The sequence below is a fragment of the Glandiceps talaboti genome, chromosome 13 (assembly GCF_964340395.1).
Source record: "Glandiceps talaboti chromosome 13, keGlaTala1.1, whole genome shotgun sequence".
Lineage (NCBI taxonomy): Eukaryota > Metazoa > Hemichordata > Enteropneusta > Spengelidae > Glandiceps > Glandiceps talaboti.
The window spans coordinates 11,348,894-11,373,228 of NC_135561.1; the positions used below are offsets into that span (position 1 = coordinate 11,348,894).

General features: G+C 35.5%; 1 protein-coding gene across 1 annotated transcript; it reads left to right on the plus strand.

Moving 5' to 3' along the window:
• LOC144444517 (trafficking protein particle complex subunit 9-like) lies at window positions 1–24,128 on the plus strand. Its single transcript, XM_078133960.1, has 23 exons — window positions 1–116; window positions 4,541–5,144; window positions 6,496–6,641; window positions 7,224–7,352; window positions 8,050–8,165; window positions 9,213–9,281; window positions 9,790–9,990; window positions 10,591–10,660; window positions 10,846–10,939; window positions 11,545–11,721; window positions 12,529–12,686; window positions 13,564–13,649; window positions 14,729–14,855; window positions 15,625–15,838; window positions 16,579–16,664; window positions 17,362–17,505; window positions 17,976–18,091; window positions 18,498–18,640; window positions 19,072–19,182; window positions 19,878–20,013; window positions 20,592–20,784; window positions 21,377–21,501; window positions 21,782–24,128. Exons 2-23 carry the CDS (start codon window positions 4,549–4,551, stop codon window positions 22,025–22,027), a joined length of 3,483 nt encoding a protein of 1,160 aa, XP_077990086.1. The 5' UTR covers window positions 1–116; window positions 4,541–4,548; the 3' UTR covers window positions 22,028–24,128.
• The last annotated feature ends 207 nt before the right edge of the window (window positions 24,129–24,335 follow it).

Below are 24,335 nucleotides of genomic sequence, written 5' to 3' on the forward strand. Positions count from 1 at the left end.
CTAATCCAATATGGCGGTGGGGATTTTGATGAAATCGGCTTTTGTAGTGTGTTTACGTCAATTTTCGCTCATCCAAGAGGTGTGAAACGTTTCTTTGCTGAAGAAATATTCAGCAGGTAAGGGACAGACTATTTTGCTAAGAGACCGTCAACATCAAAAGGTAACAACTACAGATAACCCTGTCGTACAACGCCCCTTCGTCGTTCTCCATCAAACAACGTTTCCGAAATCATTTGATTGCGATACCAGGCACAGATGGTGCGAGTACTTTATTGTGACTCATGTTTTGATAAGAGCTTCATTTTTTAAATAATTTTCTACGTTCGTAATAATTGTCTTTATGGCCGTAGAATATGTCTGATCGACTAGCGACTAGCCTTGAAGGGATACCGTTGAAGTGTTCTCGGTGTACATTGATAGTGTGAATCATTAGACACTCATATGGCGTCAGTCTGGTCATGTCAAGGCCGGCAACTGTATTAGCCCGCAAAGTAGCCCCTGGAAATTACTATGAAATCTAACACTATTTTGCTGATTATCACAACGGAATACGTACATCTACGTACGTACGTACACACATGGAAAGAATAACTATTAAATACATCATAAGTCTATATTTACATACGTGTGTATGTGAACAGCTACGAGAATTAAAATATAATTTTTTGTAGCCCGATTTACCAAGACATGAGTTGAATGGATATGATCTTTGTAATGTAGTGTTTAAAACAAAGCAAGCAAAACAAACACAGCTTCTATTGTTAATAGGTGTATTGTATTTCACTAACGGGAACCTGTATAAAATGAAGTGTAAAATAGCAGAAATAAAGACAAATACTGAGTAGATTATATGAATATATAAGTAATACATGTAACATTTCAAGTACATGTAATATTGCTCAAAGGCACTGTATGGTGCTAAAAAGATGGGGGGGGGGGATTTAAAATATAGACAAATACACAAATTACTTTTGATAAAAAGTCAGACAATAAAAGTACACATGAAAATACAATGGATAAAGTACAGCTTGACAAAGAAACATGCTATATAGATAAATATTGAATGAATACTCTCCATTATAAACAATGTCGCAACTCATAAAGAATACAATATAATAAAGATCATACACAAACTTTCTTAAAAAGACCAGTCTTAATCTACGGTTTAAAAAGTGTCACTTGAGTTACACTACAGGTTCTTTATGCAAATCAATCCACAGCTGTGATACAGTAAGTGGAATCAATCAATGATTTACTGATATTACTACTGGGTTTTAGAGACCATAGGGTGTATGGTTTTAGTTAGTTAGCAGCACATTCATTGCATATTGTATTGTGTACTACCTGTGTACTTAAAATATGGAGGGATAGGATCTTTTAGAGTTTTTGTTTGTATCACACTCACAGACAAGTAGCTTACAATGTACTTGTCTGTGTTTGTATTCACTTAGTTCAAAATGGACTTCTCATATGTGATTTCACTTCTTATAAGATACACCGAACAAAGTGTGTGACACTCTGCAGGCCATCATGTTTGTTTTGATCACATACATGTATGGCCCAAACATCATCTAAGCTCAGTATGATGCTATGTTGTAAAACTTTCAATTTTACATTTGATTTTGGAAAATATTTACAAAGTGCCTAAAGATAAGTTGTGGTAGTTAGGAGAAGACTAGACTGGGTTGGGCAACTGGAACCACATTTTTGTTTTGCATGAGAAAGCTGGTATTCCATGTAATACCATAACATTTAAAATAATTATTTTTGTGATCTTTCCAAGTATGATGATTAAGTTATGAATACATGTAATTTTTTCTGAAATGTTTGATTTCCAAAGTTTGAAGGGCAATGCAACATTCGCAGTAAAATTTGGATGTGAGAAAGAAGGGTCTTGAATCTGGCAGAGCTATATGGTGAAGTTGGTTTAGAACAATTGAACAAAACAATACAATGAATCTATTTTATCCCTTATTGCTCCACTGATAAAATAGCAGTAATTTTTGTATTCCAAGACGATAGGATTTTAACATTTGGGTTGAAACTGATTAATATCATACTGTACAGTATTTATATTGGTATTTGAAAAATTTGGTGAAACGGCAATTTGGGACGTGCCAGACACACTTTAATTTGGTGAACAGGCAAGGGAAAAGCAGACATCACTTGTAAATAACTTACAATGTACCTGGTTGGCCCATCATATTCAGTGGTACTATTGTTGACACGCTTCACAACAGCTGAATATAGAAACATGACAACCCGTAAAGTATGTTAGCAGGACTTAAATTGAATTGAATTGAATTGATATTGATTCCACCAGAGAAGAAAAATATATACACAAACTTTGAAAGCAACAGAAAGAACATTTCTGGCGAGGGCCGTGGAAATAGTTCACTTTGCACTTATCAAAGTCTATGAACCAGACATGCAAATAATTAAGACAAATTTGGGCAGGTACGAGTTTCACAATAGCAATAAAAAATTACAATTTTATGTAAAGAAAGAGATAAAATTACTTATTTTTGTGAAAACCGATTTCACGCATTAGCAAACGTAATCCAGCACTGAAAATTATATGACTATAGTACATCAAAAGTGTGGTGTATATTACATTTTTAATTTTTTTTAATCACAGCTAAATACATGCTATTATTGGAACTATAATTATTAAAAGTTACAGCGCTGGAAACAAATTGGATGTTATTTAAACTGTTTCAGTAGTAATCTTATCATGTATCCATAAATAACTCATCAATCATATCATAAATCTACTGTCAATAAAATTGATATTAACGTTATTAAATTTATTATTATCATGTCAACAACTATTTCTAGCATGAATACTCACAGAGATAATTATCATGAGCCATCTGTCAGACCACTCTCTGGATTGCGTTATTACCAAATATAGTAACATGTTATTTTTGATTAAATTTTATTTTTAAGTATACTTGAAAATGAAATTTTGTTTTCCCAAGTAAATGAGAAATTGCAAAGGTGTACATTGTACATATTCAGAAGTGAACATCAATATTGAACTATTTGTCATGTTTCACTCTTTCTATTGAGACTGTTAATCTATGGATGCCAAGGTCAGAGGTCAGAGGTTAGAGGTCAGGTACAGGATCTAGAAATAATATAAGGGGTCCTGGGATATGAATAAGGTTAAGATTCAAAGCTTATGCCATATTTGTGTCATTGACCAGGAATGAACTCTTAAGTTATATACATGTACTCACCCCCTAATAAACATACATGTATTGATGTGTGTTGATGCTGATATTTGTATGCTAATTATAGACACATGTTAAATTATATATGTACATTGTACCAGGGATTACTTGCACCAGTGCACATACTACATGTAGTCTGAGGAGCCCCTGACTTGAGTACTGAGTTAGATATATTTGGTCAATATGACTGTTCTCTGTCAGAGATCCAAATGGTCTCAAATTTGTCATTGAACACCGATGCCGACACTTTTAAAGTTGTCAATGATTTCCTCCATGTAAAATGTGTAAAGTTGTCAATGATTTCCTCCATGTAAAATGTGTAAAGTTGTCAATGATTTCCTCCATGTAAAATGTGTAAAGTTGTCAATGATTTCCTCGATGTAAAATGTGTAAAGTTGTCAATAAATAAGCTTATGTCTCTTCCAGCCTTCAAAGTCAACTTGACAAATAATTTTGAATTCATTTTGTGAACTGTACAACTCAAGGAATACGACTTTTGTCTCAAACACTTGACTTCTCTGGGTCATGAATGATAATGAGATATTGCGTCCTCGTTCGCTAATTAGTTCATGCAATTAATTTGAACACCATGTCTTTCAAGTTTTAGACATGTACCCGACCTTATTGTTCAGGTCAGTGTGGGCTTGTCAGTGAATAAGGGCCCACTATCTCATGATTTATTCAAATGTATTGTTCACAAGTTTGAGAGCACTTGGATCAGTGTCATACCGTATCGACTAAATACGTCTGACTCCGTACTCAAGTCAGAGAACCTTCTTGAACTATGCACATGCATACAAGTGGTATTTACACTGCAGTGCAATACCAAAAACATTATTGCATACCTGTATGTAAATGATATGCAAATTTGTGGATCACATCATTTGATTAACATTTTTTATGCAAATTAGCTGTTTTGCATAAACATACTGTAATAATAATAGAACGCAAAATGAGTGCCAGTGTGGATGCTTAGTGGTATTTGCACTTGTGCTTGCAGTGCTTTCTGCTGCTCTCTTTCACGAATGTACGACCACAAAGAACACTGCAAGTAATTATGCAAATACATGTACCCTCAGTATGCTACACTTGCACTCATGTACAGTGTATCATGGATTTCTAATTCTGTCACATACGCCATCTTGATTTGTAGTCTGTATGCCGTGTTATGCATTTATTAATTCCTTTCACAAGACCACATGGTTGAGGGCGGAAAAACACGACATATCTTACAGGCTATCTTGTCTGTTGTCCATAGTGAATAATCAAACTTCATTAACATCCCATAATTTTATTTCTAACAGATGTGAAGATGAGTTATGCTGATTACAGTCAACGTGCCGAGGACCACCAAGCCTTGCTGGTCCTTCTCAAGGCAGTCGGACCGCACAAGACTAAAGCGTACAACAAACTGTTTGATCGCATATCTAGACAGACGTACGTACATTTGTCCGACGGGAAACGAAGAGTTTGTCTGAGGTTCAAAAGGAATGTACCACAGGCCAATAGTGACTGGGGGGAGTTCCAGTGTCATCGTAAAGTCCTGGGACTTTTATGCTGTGGCAAGTGTACATCAGAAGGTGACCTCGCCAACATCCAGGCCAACTTTGATTCCCTGAAGGAAGGGTATAAAAACACACTGTATAACTCACGATGTCTGGTGTTTGGTAACACTGGAGACAGCAATGGACAATCACAGGCACAAAGCAGTCGACTTGATGTTGTGTTTTATCCAAGTTTTGAAGAATGTACTAAATTGGAAGAAAACATAAAGGAATTTGCAGCGTCGTTGTTTTGGGTGTTAGAGTCTAAGAGACTGGATAAATCTAGTGATAAAGGAGACAAGGCCACACTACTTATGGCGCCATTTGAGAAGAAAGATTTCGTTGGAATTGACACAGAAAGCAGGTGAGCTTTTTTGGAGAGCAAAAGACAGGAAAATGTGGTCTGTTCTTGCAAATGCCATCTCTGTGTATTGAGTTATAATATGTATACACTTTTATTTGAAAACTTAAAAATTGGATTTTAAATTTTTGACCCACTGTATGTACATGTATGGTGCAGGCATTATAACCACACAGTACTCATAATACGTACAAAATCATTTCATATTATGATTATAGTGTAGGTGCAATACCTGCACAACACAAGATGGTGGAACAAAAATGCACCAACCTGTCATAAAAACTAAAAAACTAAAAACTAAAATATGTATACATTGAGCAATGGGACCTGTATTGGATAACATCCACATTATGTACATATGATTTGGTGAGTGATGGCATTATATAATGTCTGGATCTTTCAGGCTAGATTTGCATAAGCGATTCAAAAATATATTTTGTTGTCGATTCTTTATTTTCACTTCTTGTTCCTTTCACATTTGATTTACTTCTTACTAACCAATTCTTCTTGTCTCTACCATATCGAACTGTTGACCCACCACGTTGTTTCCTCTTTTTTAAACAGAAGTATTGAATTTTATATTTATTTGTTCTTTAAAATAGGAATAAATATTTCTCTTCAAATACTTCTATTTTGGCATTTGCATTTATATTTGTCAATTTGAATATAATTTTGATAAAACTTGTTGACAATACATACTACCATCAATTTATCAATGTGACATTGACGTAAAGGATGATATTTTTTTGTTTAAATACATTGCATCGAATACTTAGTACCGTTTTATTTTAAAATGTATTTCAAAGCTGCTAGAACTGTATCGAAAATATTATTTTTTTCAATGAGACAACCAATAGTACATTCACTGAAAATTGTTCAAGTACCAATAATTAGATGTACATGTTAATTAGAAGTCGATTTTATCCATAAGTAGTAAAGTATCAGGTTAAAATCGTGATTACATGGGGCACTGATTTTAGGGTGCGGACCCAAAAATCAATTTGATTAGATTTATTGTACCATTATGTATACAAGTACATAAATATACTTATCCACAGGGAATTCATTATCAGTACTATTCAGGGTATATGATATTATGAGTAAGTCAGTATATCTAACAAAACAAGTTTCAAGAAAATGATCATATGACATGTTGCAGCTAGTGCAACATCAAGGTATCACTGTCAAAACATCACTTGTTTGGCTGAATATAAACTATTACTGTAAACTGATCTATTGAACAACTTTTACACATGTACATGTACATACACCCTTGTAGGAAGCATGACTACCTGTGTCATTTCCCTCAGTGGCTTGTCTGAAGACTGACTTACTGATTGTGTTTGTACTGTAGGAATTACAAGAAACGAATTCAAGGTAGAATGAAGAAACATATAGGTGATTTATGTCTACAGGCTGGTATGACACAGGATGCATTCCTACATTATCAGTCAGCTGCTGATACACTGAAATCAGCTAATGACTGGTTATGGTTAGCAGGTAAGGATAAACCCTAATGTCCCCCCCCCCCCACACACACACACACACAGCATTGAAATCAGTTAATGACTGGTTATGGTTAGCAGGTAAGGATAGACCCCAATGTCGTCTCCCCCCCCCCACCACACACACACACACACACACATCCAACAGTGAAATCAGCACATGACTAGCTAATTACCCCTATTTCCCCTGTACCCTTCCTCCAAACATTAAAATCAGCTAATGACTGGTTATTGTTGGCGGGTAAGGATCCCCCCCCCCCCCCCCCAACCCCCAACCCCCAACCCCCAACACATGCAAACACATTTTGACAATATGTCATTGACTGGCTATTGCTAGAAGATGAAGGCTACCCACTGCCCTGTTCCCCTACATACATTACAATTCTCAATCCTCATATGTACTCTACTTCCTCTTAGTAATATCATTATAGATTCATTCCTTTTATAATGTTGCAAGTGACAAAAACCAAAGGATAATGTACTTTGTTTATGAAACATTGAATGAAAAGAACTTTTACACTTACTCCCCCCTCCATACACACAACACCTTTTATTTCTGTGTTTTTCTCCCCTATAGGAGCATATGAAGGACTATGTTCAGCATCTGTCATAATGCTTTATCCCTACCAACAAAAACCTGCATTTTCACGTAACTTTACGTTCCACGGAAGTCCGTCACGAGTGAAGGACATTAGACAGAAAACAAGTAAGTCTGAATCAGCCAGTGTGGGAAGAAAACAGTGATACATTTTGTATTATGATAAATGTCTGGGAAATACTGTAAAATTTTAATATAAGTAATAATTTATTTTGGCACATGAACAATTTAGCAGAATAACAATTTAGGCTATGTCAGGCACACTTTAATTTGGCAGACAGTGCAAGGTGAAAGTAGACACTACTTGTAAGTAACTCTTCCAGGTGGCCCAACTTATTCTGTGCAACTGTTGTTGACACTTTTCACAACAGCTGAATATAGAAGTAGAACATCTTGTAAAGTATGTAAGCGGAACATATTTCCATGAAAAACAGTTTTGCATGTGTTTGGCTAAAATGAAGGCTCAGTGTCATCAGATGTATGTCTGAGTGAAGTGCCTCTGTTTGTTGACAAATACACTGTATCCTGTTGTAATAACTGTTCTGATTATTTCTGACTACAGCGTTGCAGTTTGTATTATGTCAGGGTTCTTTTGGAGGGAATGTCTTTCATAAATGCTTGAACAAAAGTAATTGATAATATAGTTCTGGAAAGTAGTCAAATGACTAAATTTTTTGAGACTCTTTTACAAAAGATGGAAATCAGGTAATCATGTGTACATTGTATGATACGACAGACACTTGTTAAAAAATCAAGATACTGAACAGTAATGTATATAATTAACATTTCCTGTATTCGTGTCAAGGTTCATACACAGCCAATGGGATTTCAGACAGTATGGATACCAAACCTCCTAAGAACTGTCTATCTGGAGAAGATATTATTGAGAAATACAGAGATGCGATTGTCCAGTATAGCAAGGTAAGAGTACAGAGATATTGTCCAGTATAGCAAGGTAAGAGTACAGAGATGTGATTGTCCAGTATAGCAAGGTAAGATGTGGTTTGCATGCAATAGTCAAAGTTAAATTAAGTTCACCTCCTGCAAGGTTCTGATTATGTATTTTATATTTGGGGTTGCTGAATTTTTTTACAATCAAGTTGACTTTGAAAGTATTATAAATATATGCAGAAGTAGTTTCATCAAGGGTGAAGACAGGGCTTTGGTTTACTCAGTGGACTTTGCAACAACACTGATGACGTGAGATGAGCATAACATGGTATAGCGCCTCCAATGTACAATTGACAAATTCTTTTGTTTTCTACATGTACACATGCAATGGTATACTTTCCAGACTATTAGTTAAGTTAAATAACAAGTACACTACAACATATAGGTACATAATAATTTGAATAGCCTCATTATTTCAGATTATTCTGCCTCTTTATGATATGTGGAGTTCACCACCAATTCACCACGCCTACCTCTCAGCAATACTTATATAGAAATATAATCATTTCAATTGCTGATTATAATATCATAATTATATCATATGCCAGTTACTAAATTTTTTTCCCATTTTACATAAGGGTCACTAGAGGGCGCCCCAGCTTTGGCAAAGTGAAAGCTAAATTTTGTCATGGCCAATGATAATACAGAAATATGATGCCTTGTATTATTGTATCATGACAATGCATGACGCTGTGAACAAATGTGTGTAAAAGTACTTCAAAGACCATTAGAGTAGTGGTTAGACATGTGTTGATTACTGGTAGTTGCAAATAAAAGCTAACAGTGACAGCAAAATGGAAAACATCTGTTGTCTTTCCCCTATGATAATCCACTATTCTGGCCTTCACTCTGGCCCCAAAACAAGCTTGCAAACAGCACTCCTAGAGGCCAAACCATGACATCTTTTATCTGTCTGATAACTGGAATATGGAACAAAAAATATTCAGAGATACAACAATTCAAATCCAGACGTTGATTCATGTAGTATTTAACTATCTACATGTCTTTCCCCCTCAGTACAAGAATGCGGGCATTGTTGAAATGGAGGCTAGTATTAAAGCCACTAGAGTACTCATACAGCAAAATGTAAGTATGCATTTGATTGATAAACAAATAGATAGTCTCAACAAAACTCAATATAGATTTTTATTTCATGTTTGTAAACTCAAAACCAACTTGTGAATGGCATAGACTAATATTGTGGAATCATGATGGCCGAACAATTAGAGTGGTCAGCTTGGAATCTGCAGGTTGCAGGTTCGAGACCCCATTGCTGCCATTTGTTTCTGAATGGCTAAAGTCCTTGGGCAAGATTTGAACCATAATTGTGCCTCAGTCAACCCAGCTGTATAATTGAGGACCTGGTAGGATAGAGGTTGCAATGTGAATGCTGTAATCCTATGCACTTATAAAGGCTGCAATCGATTGTATCCTCCTCAGGGAATTGACTTATAAAGGGAAATTGTGCCACTATAGATCTGTGCCAGGGGTAATAATTGTTAGCATGTGGAGCTCTCTGGAGGACAGGCACGTTATAAATACACGTTACTATTATATTATTAAACAAGTTTGTTGTTTTTTCTCAATTTCATAGAAATACTTGGAAGCGTCTGATTTCCTACAGAATGTAGTTTATATAAATCTATCATTATCTGACGAAGAAAAGATCCAGAGATACAGTACACTATCAGTGTTATATGCACAGATAGGATTCCATAGAAAGGCATCGTTCTTCAAAAGAGTAGCTGCCATGCAGTGTGTTTCACCACAGAATCCACACCCTGGATGGTCTGCAGTAAGTTATTGCAATCATAGCATAGTCCTTGAAATCAGAAACAGTCAACATATACATGTAGTACAGAGCTAAGTGTTGTACACATACACATCCCAAACACAGGATATACATTCCAAGTATATAAGTATTCACATCATGTACAAGTTTTCTTTTGGCGTGCATCGCAAGTCAAAAAAATCACAGATTGTAATTTTTCACTGAATAGGATTTTCGGCTCCAATCACTGTAATTTTCAATGATTTTAGACTAAATATACCATATTGGTGTTTCTTACTTTTTAGCCATTTTCAAAACAAATAAACTTTAAAAATCAAGGTGTCCACAAAATGTATTTGAAAGAACTTAAATTGTAAATACATAAATGTACATCATTGAAAAACACAAACAGAAGGAATTATTTTAGTTCATGTGTCTATGTAGTTTTGTATTGATCAGTTAATGTTTTGAAGACAACCAATCTAATTTAACATCCAATCAAATTACATCTTCAGAGAATAGTATGTTGTGATATCTACTTTACTATTCTTTCCCAGTATTTTACAGTGAAAGTAGTCGCTATTTTTTTTTAATGCCATATATTTTATCTATTTTTTTTTTCAGTGTCATAATTTACTTCTACAGTCACTAGAAGGATACAAGTTGTCTTTGGATCCAAGAGAAAATCCAACATGTAAGTTACAGGGGGTGAGGTGGGGAGGGGGAGGGGGAGGGGTGTACGATGATGTGGAAGAATTCATGTTAGTTACACTATCGGCTTGCATTACGTTTTTAGAAAAGAAACAAACCTAGCAAAAATATAGCCAAAACGTTTTACTAACTACAACTAACTTGAAATCTACTTCTCCTTGCTTTCAGTGTATGTGAATGGTTGGCCAGTGGTTCAACTAAGAGTGTTACATGAACTTGTATATACTGCAAAGCGAATGGGAAATCCTGCCCTCGCAGTCAGGTATGTGTTTTACTTTCTAAATTTATCAACATCAGTTGAAAAGTTCCCAGTCAAACAATGCCATACTATATTTGTTGCAAACTCACTTTACACGCAAAGTATACAAGTTTGATTATTTGCTACAGTCTATCATGTTTACATTGTAATAGGGGAATTTCTCTAATTCAGCCGTTTGTCAATTCCCTGGAAATTTTCAAACCAATCACAAACTATCATATACTATATTTTGTATTTGATATTCAAAATATGACAAAGCCAGTGATTGGTTGATCACCCATGCCTTTGTAAATCACATAGATTAAATCTTACTGAGGATAAGTAGGCTAAAAGAGGGGGGGGGGGGGGGGGGGTTGGGGGGTTGGAGAGCAAGCCAGTTTTTCATTTAGAAACTTTGTGTCTATGTGGACATGTATGGATCAGTAGATGTTTTGAAGACAGACAGACAACCAATCAGATTATATCTCTTACAGTTCCCAAATTTGACATCCAATCAGATAACACCTTCAGAGAATGATAGCAATTGGTTGGTGTGACAACCAATAAGATCCCATCTTGTAAAGTATGAAATGCAAATCACTCAATTCTACTATTTGTCTTTATTGCAGGCATATGAGTTTTTTGTTGCATACTTTATTTGATCACATGACCCAAGGTGAAAGAAAAGAAATGTGTACAGTATTGGAGAGTTACACAGCTAAGTGTCCCGGTACACCTACTCCATTGGCACTGGAAAACGGCACTATCATTCCTCCTGTACCAATGAATAGGTTTCCTTGTGTCAGGTCAGTAGTAAACAGTAAACAGAAACATCACTGTGGAAAATAAACATATTTTCATTTTAAATGAGTGTTAAATAATGTGGTAAATTTGTACCATTATTATACTACATGGTGAAAATGAACTTACTCTCAGTTCTATTGAATTAGCGTCCACTTTACATTGACACCACGTTTGTACCTGGGAGTCACCCTATAGTATCACTCTTTCGGTTCATTTAATATTTACATGTCTATATTTCTTGCTATGGTGTTCCCATTTAACATGAAAACGTGTTATCAGTAAAATACTGGAAATCAAATAACTACATTGTAGATGTACTTTGCTGCTAGTGAGAATATTATGGTTGCCACTGTTGTGACGCCAAAGTTTTTGGTCCCATACAGTAAACTCATGTTACGATTCCGCGGGTTATGGAGGCTTTTGGTTTACTAGGACAGATAAAAATTCAAACTGTTGTTGTTCAGTGTGGTAGATTTACACAAGTGGGCGATAGCCGTTCCTGTGTTGTGTAATTCTAATCACCCTGTGATCAAGATAGTGTAAACATTGGAAGTCCCAAAACAGTACACTGCAAGTTAAAGGAACTATATTTCAGAGAGCCAACCTCCTTTCAATAGCTTATCACTGTTGTATCAACATGTTGTGACAATAGTTTTAGTTTGTGTCTATCTTAGAAAACCAAAGCCTCGATTATCGATTACTTCATTATACATCATTATTTGTTGCCATTTTTATCAGCTGTGTTGGATTAATAAATGTAGTCATAAAAAGTATATCTTTAACTTTAAATATTATTTTTTTCTTTTCAGGTCATTTAAATTATTAGACCTAGCGTCTCATCTCAGACCACATCATGTCAAAAGTTCTTCCAATAAAACCCCGACTACTATAAACAGTCCTTTTATTTACTCACCTATCGTACCACAAACTAAAGTAGACGGTAAAAATCAATCCAAGACAAAATTAGGTAAGTTAGAAGTAGAATTATTTACCTCTGTCCTGTCCGTTCTATTTTATAGGTGTTTATAAAAAAGTGTGTCTTTCATGCATGGAACTGAACACACAACAAGGGTATTCTATAAAGGGCATTGCGGGTAATTTATGCAAATTTAGGGAAATTCAAACTGCCAAACATAGCATTATCACAGAAGTCTTGTTTTTATCCTTTTTTTCTGTCGTGTCCCCATGAAATATGTGGCTAGCTTTGTATAAACTATTTTTGAGTGCCTAAAGATTGCACACTTTTTTTTAAAACTTTGACATTATGTATGTTGTTGTTAAAGAGTATAAATGCTATGGAAACAGAACCTGCACCTAAAGTCGGCCATTTTGTGTCCTGGTGTGACACTGTTATGGCTTTAACCATTGAGCAATAACACATACTTCATTAAGTGATGCAGTGATGACAAAAGTGTATCTTCAGTGTTTATGCTAAGGTTTGGCAACCCTGGTAATAGACTAAGAGTCGTCGAAAATATGTTAAAACATGCATTTTAGTTTCATCTCAACTTTTGATGAGTAATCCTGATAACAGAAGTGGAAATGTGATAAAATTTAATGCCTAGATTTTCATCCGTAGTCGTATGACTTTGCTAAAAATGGAACTCGGTTACAAAAACCTGGAGAAGTTGAATAGATTTGACCTATTTATTATCCTAAACAAATAAAACACTGATCTTAAAATATAGAAATACCAAAAATATGCCACATAATACAGTTACTCCTCCATTAAGTAACTTTTTATGTTCAAAGACAAAAAGCAGACAATACCAAATGAAGTTATACCGTATCCCTTCAACATTTAGTAATTATGTAAATTATCTTTGTTTCTTGCATAATAATAGATTTTAAGTGGGCAGAAGGAGATACATGTGAAGTGTCATTACAAGTTTACAATCCACTGCCATTTGAACTCAAAGTTGATAATATGGTAAGTTATGTGTTATAATATGGTAAGTTATACATTGTAGTATGGTAAGTTATACATTGTAGTATGGTAAGTTATACATTGTAGTATGGTAAGTTATACATTGTAGTATGGTAAGTTATACGTTGTAGTATGGTAAGTTATACGTTGTAGTATGGTAAGTTATACATTGTAGTATGGTAAGTTATACGTTGTAGTATGGTAAGTTATACATTGTAGTATGGTAAGTTATACATTGTAGTATGGTAAGTTATACATTGTAGTATGGTAAGTTATACATTGTAGTATGGTAAGTTATACATTGTAGTATGGTAAGTTATACATTGTAGTATGGTAAGTTATACATTGTAGTATGGTAAGTTATACATTGTAGTATGGTAAGTTATACATTGTAGTATGGTAAGTTATACATTGTAGTATGGTAAGTTATACGTTGTAGTATGGTAAGTTATACATTGTAGTATGGTAAGTTATACGTTGTAGTATGGTAAGTTATACGTTGTAGTATGGTAAGTTATACATTGTAGTATGGTAAGTTATACGTTGTAGTATGGTAAGTTATACATTGTAGTATGGTAAGTTATACATTGTAGTATGGTAAGTTATACATTGTAGTATGGTAAGTTATACATTGTAGTATGGTAAGTTATACATTGTAGTATGGTAAGTTATACATTGTAGTATGGTAAGTTATACATTGTAGTATGGTAAGTTATACATTGTAGTATGGTAAGTTATATGTTAAGGTATGTTAAGTGTGTGAACGATGACAATGCAGGCAGTGTAGTAAATATATATATGTATTAGGAATCAACAAAGCTATGTACAGTCCTGTACAGTACTTTGCTATGGAAATAATCCTCACTTTCAAAGTGGTTTAACTTACTCAACGCTATCAAGTACTTCAGTGTTCTTATGCGTATACTTAACTCAGTGCTTGCTAAGTAAAAGAGTTTGATTCCTACGTCAGTCCCATGCTTGCGTGTCCCTCAATACAATGAAGAAATGTCTTCTCTGATAGATGTTGTCACAGCTTTCTGGAATCATTTACTAGTAATATTATTTTTGTAATTTTTATACAGGGATTACTGACAGAAGGTCCAGAGTTTGATCCTGTTCCAGCGTCGTTCTCACTACCAGCTGAATCAGGACCCTATCCACTGTCAATTCATGGCTCACCTAAAGGGGCTGGTACCCTTAAAATAGTAGGTAAGTTAAGGGTCCAACACACTACCCAATCCATTGTAAATTCATGACTCACTTAAAGGGGCTGGTACCCTTAAAATAGTAGGTAAGTTAAGGGTCCAACACACTACCCAATCCATTGTCAATTCATGACTCACCTAAAGGGTCTGGTACCCTTAAAATAGTAGGTAAGTTAAGGGTCCAACACACTACCCAATCCACTATTAAAAGTCATGATCACTTAGGGAGCCTAGGAGTGAGTATTTCTCCATGTCATGTTAATTCTGATATTTTTTCCACTCCAAGTTTATGTGTATAGTAGATTTCCTTTACTTTGTTGTATGGTTTGCGTACCTTAACTTAGGAGTATGTGCATATATGTATGTGTGCGAGTGTGAATGTGTGTATGTGTGTGTGTGTGTGTGTGTGTGTGTGTGTGTGTGTGTGTGTGTGTGTGTGTGTGTGTGTGTGTGTGTGTGTGTGTGTGTGTCTGTCTGTCTGTCTGTCTGTCTGTCTGTCTGTCTGTCTCTGTCTCTGTCTGTCTGTCTCTGTGCATGTGTGGGCATGTCCATATATATGTATGTATGTATGTATGTATGTATGTATGTATGTATGTATGCATGTGTCCATGTGTTTGTGCATCATGCATGCAACCATGTGTATGACTCTGTACATATGCATATGTTTCTATCAATTTACCCATTTGTATTTTATCTGATGTTTTCTTCCTTCGAGTAATACATATACATACATGTAACAAAATCTAACTATACCCTGTACTTTACCCTCCCAGGATATATAACCCATGTACTCGGTGTGCGATGTCACTGTCGACTGAGAGACATTCCCAGTGTACCAGAGGCTTTCTATGAAGTGGATGTGGTGCCGGCACTGCCACAGTTAAAGATCTCCACATCTCTACCCAAATCGGCAGCTATGAAGGCATCCACAGCATCTACTGATGCAGTCTTAGCTAGCTTTGCTGTCACGTTACTAGCTGGTGAAAGGTAATTATAGCCATGTGACTTAAAATCCTAAGAGCTAGTGTAATACATCGGATGATGAACATGCATTTCTACGTGCTGCTCCACTAATGTGGAACAGTGTACCTCTTGAACTATGTCATTCACTCAGTCTTGAAACTTTCAGGAAAGAGGATAAAACTCATCTTTTCGCAAGGACGTTTTAAATACCTCTACTAGGGTTACTTGTTCAGCACCTTTAATCATATACTGAGTACTAGATTCAGGCACTTTATATAAAATTTATCAAATGCCTGAATCAAGTACTCAGTAATGTAACATTAAATGTGTTTGATTGATTGATTGATTGATTGATTGATTGAAATTTTTTCAGTGTTTATTATGATTGGTTAGAACACAATGGAAACAATTATACCTGTTACTTTTATTGGTGGTAATTATCATCAGATAGTGTATGTTTGACTACAAAGAGATCATAGAGAAAACTTTTCACGTCGTCTGCAGCATAAAACTTTGTACATTTTCATAATGGCACCAGATGACTTTGTATTGTAAATGCTAACAGCAATCACAACTATCATTTTTGGAAAGTCACTTTTGGTGGGTGGATGTGGGTGTGTGTGAGGGGGGGGGGGAGTTTCTGAATATGAAATATGGAAAGTATTTTTAATATCATAAAGTAATGACTTTCCATAGTAAAATAAATTTTGATTCTCATGCAAGGCGAAGTTGATAAGAGAGTCTTGTTATGATGTCATTTTCAGCCATGAGTGTGCCATTACACTTAGTAACTGTGGTAAAGTACCGGTTGATGTCATCACCATTGCCTTGGACAAACTCAAGACGAAAGGTGAGTAAAGTTCATGTACTTTGATTGGCTGAGAATTATGTAAACGATGCATGTTGACCAATCATATACAATCTCAGAAGTGCCTTATATGAAGTTTCTTCAGAAAAAAAAACAGTCTGTACAGTCAGTCAGTCTTTACACTTACAGGTGAAAGACTGACAGTTTGCAGTTGAAAGCTCTCAGTTAATCAAATTATCTTGTGTGTATAACTATTGGTTACATTTCTTGTACTCGTTCTTCAAATGTCATTTTCAATTATGAACTTTCAGTAGCTTGCACTCTGTTGTGCATTCTGTTTGTGGCTACACACACACACACACACACACACACACACACACACACACACACACACATACACATACACACAACACACACATACACACATACACACACATACACACATACACATACACACATACACATACATGCACACACACATACATACACACACATACACACATACACACATACATACACACACACACACACTAACACACATGCACACACATGCATACACACACACATCCACACACATACACACACATACATACACACATACATACATACATACACACACTAACACACATGCACACACTAGGTAAGTCATCATTGCTACATATCTAGTACATTGTAATAAATACCATTAAAATTTGAAAAGTATGAAATTTACAAAATATTTATCTTCTTTATCTTGTAGATCCTCTTGCCAAAAGTGTGTTCAATTGGAGTGAAGAAAACATTCAAACTCAACTTCCTTTGCAGCCAGGAAGTAATCTTACATTTACAGTTTATGTCAAAGCACTTGGTGACTTTATTTCTACAGATGCTGTGCTACCAGAAGGTAATCTTATTGTCGAAGGCTGTTTTTACACGATGCCATTTTCAAATGAAAGCACAACTATTTTGTTGTGTTTTTACCTACTGTCTAGGTGGAGATGATAAAAAACGAACATGTAAAAACAAACAATTTGAAAAATGCTGTTGAAAGTGTATCATTTTGATAATGACCTGTTTTCATTCAAAAACAGAGTCCTTGTAAAACAGTGAAAACAGAAAATAAAAAAGAGTAGAATTGTGTAAATGACTGAAAATGCAACAATTAAAAAATGCACATATTTGACATCACGAATCACTCCATCAATGACGTGCTTACACACATGCTGAAACTGTGTCATTATCTTGATACACAGTAACAAGAAGAGTTCAAGACTTTTATTTCTGAGTTACATACAGTGTACTACGATAAAAATAGTGTAAGAACATAATTGAGAAGAAGTGAGATGACAAATGCTCAATATTGTGTATTTACAGAAAACCCATTATCACCATTGCCGTACCCAGAGGCTAAATACAAGTCTTCTAAAACTGGTAATCCCGTTACTAAAGCACCACAGGAATCTAGTATCCCAGAAACACACAATAATAAGGTATGTTATAATTCTATCAATATTTACTACTTCATTTAAGTGTACATTGTTAATACATGGATTCTGTCAGTTTTCCCTCTAGCAAATGAAAATTACATGGTTGACCAGAATTTTCATCAAACTGATCACGGCCCAATTTGCCATATTTGCCTGGAAGTTCGATGGTATCTTTATGGCTCACCTAGGTAGCTTACCTGTGTGATTTTAATGACCATCCTAGGTAGCTCACTCATATCTAAGGTAGCAAGAATTTGTGTAATTCCTTAGATTGTCAAGTGTTCCCAAACAAGCTTACCTCTCACTGGTCCTCATCACTGCAAGTATTTGTCACCAGAGAGCGCTGTTCTCCTGCCCCCTGATGTTGAGGGCGCTGTTCTTCATGCCACTGTTGATTCTTTTGTTGCAGATTGTTGAGGGTGTTCTAAGGATACAGTACAGTAGTAAAGAGAGTTATAAAGCAGGGTACCAGAGACTGGCCAATGTTGGTATGCAAGTTACAATACAACCCTCTGTTGTGTTCACAAGGTGGACGACGATACCAGCCAAGAGGTAATGACTTAGAATCAAAATAATAATCTCATTCTGATTTTATGTTGACACTAAACTGTGCAGTCCACTGAGATTCCCGTTAGCAATCTGATTCTGATTCTATGTTGACACTAAACAGTGCAGTCCACTAAGATTCCCGTTAGCAATCTGATTTTGATTCTATGTTAACACTAAACAGTGTAGTCCACTGAGATTCCCATTAGCAATCTGATTTTGATTCTATGTTGACATTAAACTGTGCAGTCCACTGAGATTCCCGTTAGCAATCTGATTCTGATTCTGTGTTGACTTTAAACAGTTAAGTTGACTTCTGTTAGCAATCTGAGTCTGATTTTGTCATTTGTGGATCCCAGTAGCAATTCCATTCTAATATTGTTTTGATAATAGAGAGTTAAAATGGACTGAATTCAACCATTTTTTTGTCTTTCCAGTCCAACACAATTCCACATGGTTGTAGACGTAATGAACCACAGTAATCATGAAATGATAGTGCAATACGGAGAAAGCAATGAAACAACTCTAGAGTCCAAACAAAATAAAAGGTGAGTTTCTACATTGTATGTCATTATTTTTCCTTCTATTTGTAAAAAATGAATGTGAAAAATGTCTGTAATGTCTTATTCCAATAGAAGATTTTGTGGTAAGTTAGTTTTATTTTATGTGAGCGTAGGGGAAGAAAATGAATGGTCTTCAAAGATAGCTTGTAAAATATGGAGAGTAATTTGAACAATGCTGACACCCTTACTAAATCTACAGAATGAGTACAGTGCATTGCAGGTCTCTGTCTCTCTGTCTCTGTCTGTCTGTCTGTCTGTCTGTCTGTCTGTCTGTCTGTCTGTCTGTCTGTCTGTCTGTCTGTCTGTGTCTGTCTGTCTGTCTGTCTGTATGTCTGTCTCTGTTTGTCTGTCTCTGTTTGTCTGTCTGTCTCTGTTTGTCTCTCTGTCTCTGTTTGTCTCTATGTCTCTGTCTCTGTCGCTCTCTGTCTCTGTCTGTCTGTCTGTCTCTGTCTGTCTGTCTGTCTCTCTCTCTCTCTCTCTCTCTCGATCTGTCTCTGCTATAAGATAGCAAGATTGAATGAATACAGTTACTTGTCACTCTTTGTCTAAATGAAATGAAATGAACTTATAAAGTGAGAGACAGAGTTAGCACTTTTAAAGTTGATGAGAAATGGGGTATTTACTGTGTTTTGTATTTGAAAAAAAATGACAATTTTCTGTTTTTCTGTTTTTAATTACAGGATTGCAGTGTTGGTTGAAAGGTTCATTGTATCTCAAACAGACAAAGAAGAAAATCTTACGATAGGAAAAGGAGAAAGTCTAACCAAACTTTATGCACAGCATTTAGCAAGTATTGTTGATATCAGATGGAAAATAATATCCTTATCATGATCATAAACTACTACCCATTTCATTTTACTGTTTAGTTTCAATTCTGATGATTTACAGCACATTGCAAGTTACTGTTCACATGCTCTGTTGGATACAACTACACAGAAACCCATAACAAACTGCACATTGTACACTTTGAGAGCAAGATCATAATTTCTTGCTACCGTTTGTCTAAATGAATAAACCATACTCACCAGGGCATTTACGACTTTGTACAGGGTAGTTGTGCCCACTGAGAACTTTGAACAATTCACATTTCAGTATTTTGGGCCACAAGTTATATACATAGAGATGAAAAAATAATTACCGTAGCCTGCAACTTTCAAAATATTCATATTCTTTTATTACATTATTTTAGATTATATCTTTATAATTATTACAGATTATTTACTTTTATTACATTATTTGCATAATTATATTACTATTGTTGTTACATTATTTTATTTGCACCATTTCTATTACATAATTTTTATTACACTATTGTTGTTATTGTCACATTTTTAATTACATGTTATTTGCTATATCATACAAGTAAAACTGTCATTTTCCTTAACGTCCGTCACCCTTCTAATAAGAAATCAGGCAGTATACCTATAGATGGCGTAACTTTGTCTCAATACATGGTACAACATATGAAACAATGTCCTGTGGAGTGGGAAGTCATGCTAAATGATACATTTCATGCAATGGACGAAGCTATTGATTTCACCGTTGGAGAACCAATCACGGTTGATGTCAAAATTACCAATAATACTGGTAGGTGTTAATTTCTTGTATGTCAGTGTCATTTATCCCTACCCCCACCCCATGCCCCAGTATATACCTGTATATGATGATTACATTTAAGCCCCCCCCCCCCAATGGGTGAACCCTGAAGTGAGCTACTACGTTAGGTTCTGTCTGTCCATCCCTACATTTATTGCCACCTGTTTATCTCTGACAAACACTAGCCAAAATCATTCGAATTTAGCACAAGGATGACATACCATACTGGGCATATGCAAAATAGCTAAGCAACTATAATACATAGAGACTCAGTTCAAGCGTCTACCCCTATATTATCAGAGTGATCTATCTGCAAGTATCATTGAATTCGACCTTGACCCAGGCTTCCAATGTCAAATGTCTAACAAAATCAAGCCAGTTTTTGCACATGATAGCATGGCCAATTAGTTTTAAATCTTGTAGAAAGGTTCTAGTAATACACTCTGAATGTCTGACATTAGCTAAGTATCAATTATTTTGATCATACAATTTTCCCCGTTGTGACCTCATTTCCTGTTTGTGGGGATGTCATTTCCTGTTTGTTCATGGCATCATTTCCTGTTTGTTTGTTTGAAATGACAAGGTGCTGCTATAGGACCAGTGTTATTGACCATTGAACCGTACGTAGACCATCAGAATGGAACTCATGACATGGAGATAAAAGACACTGCTGTCTGTATAGGACAAACCTCTCTCAGATTTACACAGGTAAGTACATAATAGTTCAGATACTTTGTGTTACTATCTGAAGAGAAACTCTCTCATTATCAGTCCAAGGCTTTTGCCCTTGAAAGCACATAAATCAGTGGAGTCATGATGGCTGGTTTGGAATCTGCTAGGTTGCAGATTCAAGCCCCATTGCTGCCGTTTATTTCTGAAAGGGTAAAGTCCTTGGCCAAAATTTGCAATGTTTAAAACGATGAAATTATCCAAAGAGCATACACTTTTTATACTACTTGTTCCTCAACTTAACTTTATATTTTTACAGATTTGTGTTGAGGCAACAGCCCATCATAGTTGCAGTTTCATTTTCCTTTGCAATGGCAGTTACAAACTTGCAATAACGTGCATGGAAGTCATAGACGAATACGCAACATCCAGTCCGGATCTCAAACCGTCGATGGACGTCATCACAGAACCCCTCAATGACAGTAAACCAACGATTGAAATCCCAAACACTGAACACGTATGGAGATACCGACCTACTGTAGATTTGAACATCACTGACAAATAACTCAATGTTGACAATACTTCCACATCTGTACATCCTTAGAAAGGCAGTGTAAGTTTTTTCCCAGTGTTGGGAGGACTTTGTCCGCGTTGCCATAAAAATGATGCCTTGCTGTAGACAATAGTTTATATTCCAGCATCCACTCTGTCCAACTACAAACTTATCCACCACACAGGGTTTTTACCCCGACAAGAGTCATATGTTCCCACCTCTGAATTCCTTAAGATAGTTTTGTCAAAATAACATAACAATATACTCTGTTGTTATGCAAAGTCAATCGGACTCTACCATTATTTTCATGGGTGGAGCAAAACTTTAACAGAAGGTTCAAGGCATATAGAAGAAGTTACCACCTCAAACGTTGATACCACAATAAAATTCACTTTTTCCTCATTTTACGCTTATGAGAAAAGTACTGAAAACAACACTTTATGTAAACATTTTTGTCATGGTAGTTTATTCAAATAGGGTATGCCCATATTGAGGGTTCATTGATAGATACCACCACCGGCGCTGTTCATGATAGTTTAATATGAAGTGGTGTACTTGTTCAGGGTTGATAAATGTATGCTACCATGAGAGGGCGCTATTTATCAGAAAATAATCTTTCATTGCCAAGAGGTATGCCAAAGTGCACACCGGCAAAGTACATCCAAAAAATTTGAAAGAACGAATTGTTTCTGTTGTCACCGTGAATAAGGTAATCACAAGTACATAATCTTGGTGGCATCCATGTCTTCTGTGTGAGTTTAGGATTGTCATTTTGACTCTCCAGACGATGGAGAATAAACTGTAGAGGGTACAGATTACTGAACATAATTCTGATAATAGGTAATATCCGTAGACCAATAACTTTAGTAAGGTGCCAGAATTCACACACTTCATTCTGTTTAATGGCATGATCATTGGTTGATCCACCCAGAAAGCTTTCTTGTCCTTAGTTACTCAAAGGATAGGGTGTCGTATGTCAAGGGGTGACGTTCCACGCCATTCAAGACAGTGCTTTCAGTACAAGTCCAAGAACAACAATGTGCAATTAATTTTTATATCAAAGCTAGTTAGAAATCTTCTCCTGAGATGCATACCTTAGTTTTGTGCTATGTTAATTCCCAGAATACATCATCCAATATGGCTGCCATATCCAAAATGGCTGCCATCTATCTTGTAGGTATTTTTGTATGCAGCTTCTCTTATGGTACATTTTTTTTTCATGGGATTATCGTGCAAAGGCAAATGCAAGTCTTACAAGAACTTTTTAAGATTTACAAATTCATATTTTTGTTCCTGTTTAGTAATTTTCTGAGCTTGTATAGAAACTACCTCTGTCACATATTGTTCCGGGGAATTTATCATGTTGGAGATCAAATGGGTTTGTTGTTTTGTGACAAATTTTAACCACAAAACCAACAGTTTCTGTGAATTCCCTCGTATGATTAAGAGAATTGACCTGGGCTCTTTAGACATTATTTCAAAATTATCAGTCGAAAATACAAATTAGATCATCAGAATGCAAATTGGTTCATCAAAATGCAAATTACATTGTACAATTTTCAGTCATGAAATATTTCTCTTTGAGCCATGCTTGCCAATCTTCTGTTCATGAATATTCAATAATATATTATATGTATAATAATGCTCATTCAGGGCCATGGCTAATGAATGTCATGTGATCATTCATTAACCAATGAAATTTAGGTATTTTATTTGTAGGACAGCAATAGGAACATACCAAATGTTTATGGAAATAGGGATGATAGGTATGTAGAGATGTACAAAGTACATTTAATGTTTCTTATGCCATATAGTAAACACCCCTGCACCTTATTTTGGTGGGGAATGCGTGCAAATTATTCTAAGCAAAATGTTTATGTTACAATTTTTTGAACTCACAAGGAGTATGAATTATATATAAGTATTGTAAATTTTTTGATTTCAATAAACTTGACCCATTTTATTGTGATTCAAGTTCGCAGCTGTATATACAAGCCAAAAAAAGTATACTGTATTTCAATCTCAATCCTTACTTGTAATGTCTGTTCTTTGGTGTAACTTTTAAATTGTGCTCCAAAACGGGAAAATATTCTTTCAAAGTTTTTCCTGCAAGCTGTCAATAAATTTCACTAGTGAACAAATTAGTACACAATGTCGCGAGTTTTGTTTGTATAAGATGAAATGAAGATTGTTTGTTTTTTCTGATCTTTTAATTGTTTATCATGATGATGCCTCTCTCACCCACTCTCTCTTCTTCCCCTCTCTCTGTCTCTGTCTGTCTGTGTCTGTCTGTCTGACTGTCTCTCTGTCTGTCTCTCTT